The 5,513-nt window shown below is 41.5% G+C and overlaps 1 protein-coding gene across 1 annotated transcript; it reads right to left on the bottom strand.

Moving 5' to 3' along the window:
• Nucleotides 1–1,169: 1,169 nt before the first annotated feature.
• Nucleotides 1,170–5,125, bottom strand: LOC140963945 (uncharacterized). Its single transcript, XM_073423427.1, has 6 exons — nucleotides 3,460–5,125; nucleotides 3,155–3,207; nucleotides 2,649–2,915; nucleotides 2,471–2,555; nucleotides 1,376–1,964; nucleotides 1,170–1,302 (listed from the first exon to the last, which is right to left on the bottom strand). Exons 1-6 carry the CDS (start codon nucleotides 5,123–5,125, stop codon nucleotides 1,170–1,172), a joined length of 2,793 nt encoding a protein of 930 aa, XP_073279528.1.
• Nucleotides 5,126–5,513: the final 388 nt, after the last annotated feature.

The raw sequence follows: 5,513 nt of genomic DNA, 5'->3' as shown, positions 1-5,513 counted from the left end.
GAGGCATGTTGACTCAAGTAAATAAATCCAAATACCTCAACAAATCAAGCACAACCACCCAACAGTTGATCACAAACAAACCGAATCAATTCACGAGTTTATCCCAACGCAATGATAATAAATCAATATCCAATTTGAAACAATCCACGGGCAATAGGCTCCAACAACAATTTATCCCGAAAACAGATTAAAAGTTATAACAATGCAATCCCTAAACAAGCAAAGTCCAGCAGTTCAACAATCTAAGAGCGATACCCAATCACTAACTGAAATGATGTGCAATAAACTCACTTTCGTACAGCGGTAGAAGGCTTTCGGTGACGTGAGGCGACGTGATTCGGTTGATGGTGGAGGAGGGGCTGTGTGGATTTTGGTGGAAGTGGAGTGAGAGATGAGCAATGGGGACGCGGTGGTGGTTCCGTGTTGGCAAGGGATGTAGGCGGTGATGAGTAGTGGCAGCACGGCAGTGCTGTGATGACAATGGGAGGCAGGGGGCGGGGGTCGGCGTCACTGATTGGTGTAGGGGAAGGATAAACGAATTTGGGGATTTAGGGATTGGGAGCGGATGGCTGGTTGTTTTATGCTGAATCTGCTAAAAATAGAAGGCACGAACCCCGTGTAGGAGTCCGTGTAAAGGTCCGTGTATGTTCGCAAAAAGGGGAAATATGAAAGTGTACACATGGACCCCGTGTAGGGGTCTGGCGAAGGGTCCGTGTAGACTCTGTAAATCGGCTGCTTTGAAATTCATGTACACGAACCCCGTGTATGGGTCCGGAAGCAGGTCCGTTTAGGCTCTGTAAATCATTTTTTTTACACACACCACGAACCAAACACATACTACGAAGCCAGGAATGCACAATTCTATATATCTACACAACAAAATTGAAACTCGATCAAGCACACAAGATGCAAGAATTGTACAAAAACTTCCCTGTCCTATTTGATGTTCTCAGTCCGCTGGTCCTTATAGAATCCCCATATTTGAAAAATCCCACCTCTAGTGAATAACCTACCTGCACCACCATACACTGGGATTAGCTCAGGAGATATACATAAAACAAAAAGAAAGAAAACGAAATTAAAAGATGAAAGAAAAAATAAAACTAAATACTGGGTTGCCTCCCAGCAAGCGCTGAATTTATAGTCTATAGCCCGACTGTATTTCTTATTCAATTTGGATCATACAGATCCATGGTGGTCGGATTATCGGGCATGGTACCACCATGATAAACCTTCAGCCTATGCCCGTTCACCTTGAATGCTCTGTCCCATAAGGAAAAACTTGAGTGATGGTGTATGGTCCTGACCACCGTGAACGCAACTTACCAGGGATCAACTTCAGTCGAGAATTGTATAATAGTATCAGTTGTCTCACCACAAATTCTCGATGGACAATGTTCTGATCATGCCAAAGTTTGGTTTTCTCCTTGTAAAGCTTGCGTTCTCATAAGCATCCAACCTAAACTCATCCAATTCATTCAGTTGCAGCACTCTCTCGTCATATGTGACTTTAGCATCAAAATTCAAAAAGTTAGTAGCCCAATAAGCCTTATGTTCAAGTTTTACGGGTAGGTGACACGACTTCCCATACAATAATCTAAAAGGAGACATGCTGATGGGAGTTTTAAAAGTAGTGCGGTACGTCCAAAGTGCATCGTCGAGTTTTCTAGACCATTGTTTCCTTGAAGCACCGACAGTCTTCTCAAGAGTGCGTTTAAGTTCTCCGTTCGATACCTCGACTTGGCCACTAGTTTGAGGATGATAAGGTGTGTCCACCTTATGTTGGACCCCATACTTAGCCAACAGACTATCAAATTGACGATTACAAAAATGAGTACCCCCATCGCTAATAATGGCTCTAGGTGTGCCAAAACGTGAGAAAATATTTTTCATGAGAAATTGAACGACAACCCTAGAATCATTAGTTTTGCATGCAACTGCCTCGACCCACTTAGACACGTAATCTACAGCCACCAAAATATACTTGTTCCCAAAAAAAACTAGAAACGGACCCATAAAATCTATACTCACACATCAAATATTTCACACACTAAATACTATTGAGAGGTAATTCATGTTTCCTAGAGATATTTCCCGTGCGCTGACAATTTGGACATTTTGTAGCATATTCATGCGCATCCTTAAACAGAGTAGGCCAATAAAAACAAGACTGGAGGACTTTTGACGCAGTTCTAGTTGACCCAAAATTGCCTCCAGCTGAACCAGCATGACAATGAAACAAAATCTCACTTATCTCTTCCTGGGGAATACATCTCCGGACTATACCGTCTGCACATATTCTAAACAAATAAGGATCCTCCCACAAATAATATTTCAAATCTGAGAAAAATTTCTTCTTTTGCTGATAAGTAAAATGGGAAGGAATGAACTTACTAGATAGATAATAATCGGCATACCATGGTAAACTGTTGACCTCAAAAAGTTGTTCATCGGCGAATAATTTCATTACCTGGGCTAGGATTCTCAAAACTTGAGAGATGGTCTGCAACTTGGTTCTCTGTCCCCTTCCTATCGATTATTTCCAAGTCAAATTCCTGCTACAGAAGAATCCAGCGAATTAGCCTTGGTTTTGCATCTTTTTTGGCCATCAAATATTTCAAGGCTGAATGATCAGTGTGCACTACAACTTTTCTCCCTATAAGATATGATCTAAACTTATCCAGAGCAAAAACCACAGCAAGAAGCTCCTTTTCTGTAGTGGCATAGTTCAGTTGGGGAGCTGATAGTGTCATACTAGCATAGTAGATGACATGGATGCATTTTTCCCTCTTTTGCCCCAACAATGCCCCTATAGCTGTGTCGCTTGCATCACACATCACCTCAAATGGCGACCCCCAATCAGGTGCTATCATCACAGGTGCGGTGATCAATTTCTTCTTCAAAACCTGAAATGCCTGCACGCACTCATCGGAAAAATCAAAGCGCACATCTTTTATCAGCAAATTGGTTAGTGGCTTAGCAATGCAAGAAAAATATTTTATAAAGCTCCTATAGAACCCTGCATGTCCTAGAAAACTACGCACTCCTCTAATGTTTGTTGGGGCTAGGAGTTTTTCTATTACTTCATTTTGGCCTTGTCAACTTCAATCCCAGTTTCTGAAATTTTGTGCCCCAACACGATTCCCTCTCTCACCATGAAATGGCATTTTTCCCAATTTAAAACCAAATTTGACTCCTCATATTTCTCTAAAACATTAGACAGGTTAGTTAAACACGTATCAAACGAAGAGCCAAAGACAGAAAAATAATCCATGAATATTTCAATAAAATCCTCAATCATGTCGTGAAAAATTGCCATCATGCATCGTTGGAAAGTTGCTGGTGCATTACATAGACCGAATGGCATTCGTTTATATGCAAATGTCCCGTAAGGACAGGTAAATGTGGTTTTCTCCTGATCTTCAGGGTCAATGGGAATTTGCATATAACCCGACTAACCATCCAGGAAACAGTAGAAAGAATGTCCAGCCAACCTTTCCAACATTTGATCAATAAAAGGGAGGGAGAAATGGTCTTTACGGGTTGCGTCATTCAGTTTCCTATAATCAATGCAAACTCGCCACCCTGTAACAGTTCTGGTAGGAATTAATTCATTGCTCTTGTTCTTTACGACATTGATCCCACCTTTTTTCGGAACAACTTGTACTGGACTTACCCACATACTATCAGAAATCAGGTAAATAATACCTGCGTCCAGTATCTTTAACACCTCTTTCTTGACCACCTCTTGCATAGCTGGGTTTAGACGCCTTTGAGGTTGGGTAGATGTCTTGTGGTCGGTCTCCATCAGGATTTTGTGCATGCACATGGATGAACTGATCCCCTTGATGTCTGCAATACTCCAACCTATGGCTTTGATATTTTTCCTCAGAACTCGCAACAACTTTTCTCCCTCCGTTCCTGTCAAAGTAGAGGAAACTATCACTGGCAGTTTATCGTTATCAAGCAAAAATAGATATTTCAAGTGAGAAGGAAGAGGTTTCATCTCTAGGATTGGGGCTTCTTCAATGGATGATTTTAAAGGTCGTGGGACATGTCCAAGCTCCCCAATCCTAGAGTTTACCATTCTTGAAATCGGTCTGCCTGCTTCCAGATAATGAATACATTCGTCCAGCTCTTGACTTCCCAATTCTTGCGGGCATGAATGGGTCAAACAAACCGCCAAAGAATCCTCACAGATTAATCCCTGCAAACCACGCTCAACAAATTCGTCAGTAGCATCAACTCTAAAACAATAAGATGTATCATTGGGGTATTTGATGGACTGAAAAACATTGAATATCACACTCTCATCATTCAGTCTTAAAACTAACTCACCCTTATGCACATCTATCAAAGCCCTCCCGGTGGCTAAGAATGGTCTCCCTAAAATAAGAGGAATCTCTCGATGCTCTTCCATGTCTAACACAACAAAATCAACCGGAAAAATGAACTTGTCAACTTTTACCAACACATCCTCTACTACTCCCCTAGGGTATTTAATAGATCTATCAGCTAATTGTAGGGAAATTGTAGTTGGCTTCACTTCACCTATTTTCAGCTTCTCAAAGCATGAGTACGACATCAAGTTAATGCTTGCACCTAAGTCACATAAAGCTTTACTAAAAAATGAAGTTCCTATGGTACACGGAATAGAGAAGCTACCTGGGTCCTTGGCTTTTGGAGGCAACTTATTTTGTAAAATTGCAGAATATTCTTCCGAAAGCTTCACTGTCTCAAAATCCACCAGTTTCCTCTTGTTTGATAGAATTTCTTTAAGAAATTTTGCATAGGAGGGAATTTGGGCTAAAGCCTCTGCAAACGGGATATTTATGTGCAGCTTTTTGAAAATCTCAAGGAATTTTGAAAATTGAGTATCCAGTTGTAGTTGCTTTGCTCTTTGGGGAAACAGGAGTGAATTAATATCAATAATGGGATTCGAGTTTAGAGACTTACCTATTTTCCTTGCATCCTCGGACCTTTGCTTGGATGAACCCTTTTCTTTCACATCATCTTCAACATCAAATACTTCTTGCTTTATGGGAGATGTCACCGTGACTGCATTGACATCCTTCGGATTCTTTTCCGTGTCACTAGGTAGTGAACCCGGAGCTTGTGTAGACATTTGTGTCGCTAACTGCCCTAGTTGAGTCTCTACCCTTTGCATCATGGCATCATGATTCTACCATCTCATCTCATTCCTGGCTATGTACTTGGCGAGCATACACTTAAGATTTGACTTTCTATCTTGTTGCTTGAAACCGGGTGGCATAGAAGGTCCAGTACCTTGCGGAGGTTTCGGTGGCTGCTGAGGAGGCTTTTGTTGTGTAGGGTGTTGCAGAGGATTGAAATATAGTTGCTCAACAGCATTTTTTATTGCCTCCACCCAAAATTCGGATGATTCCTCCAGCCTGGGTTATATGAGAAACTGTATGGATTATATTGTTGCCGACCTTGGTTTCCCACATAGTTCACTGAGTCCCCTCCAAAGCACTGTATTCCCTCACTAGAAA

The sequence above is a fragment of the Primulina huaijiensis genome, chromosome 18 (genome assembly GCF_012295235.1).
Source record: "Primulina huaijiensis isolate GDHJ02 chromosome 18, ASM1229523v2, whole genome shotgun sequence".
In the NCBI taxonomy this organism is placed as follows: domain Eukaryota; kingdom Viridiplantae; phylum Streptophyta; class Magnoliopsida; order Lamiales; family Gesneriaceae; genus Primulina; species Primulina huaijiensis.
Note: the sequence above shows the minus strand (reverse complement) of the source record. Positions and strands in the feature narration are given on the sequence as shown.

What these genes read in the sequence shown, in the direction of transcription:
- LOC140963945 (XM_073423427.1), bottom strand. Translation starts at nt 5,125, where the DNA reads ATGTCTACACAAGCTCCGGGTTCACTACCTAGTGACACGGAAAAGAAT. An exon ending in TTTCTACTGTTTCCTGGATG is followed by an intron (nt 3,208 to 3,459) that starts GTTAGTCGGGTT and finishes CTAATGTTTTAG; the next exon opens with AGAAATATGAGGAGTCAAAT. An exon ending in TTTTGAGAATCCTAGCCCAG is followed by an intron (nt 1,965 to 2,470) that starts GTAATGAAATTA and finishes TGGTGGCTGTAG; the next exon opens with ATTACGTGTCTAAGTGGGTC.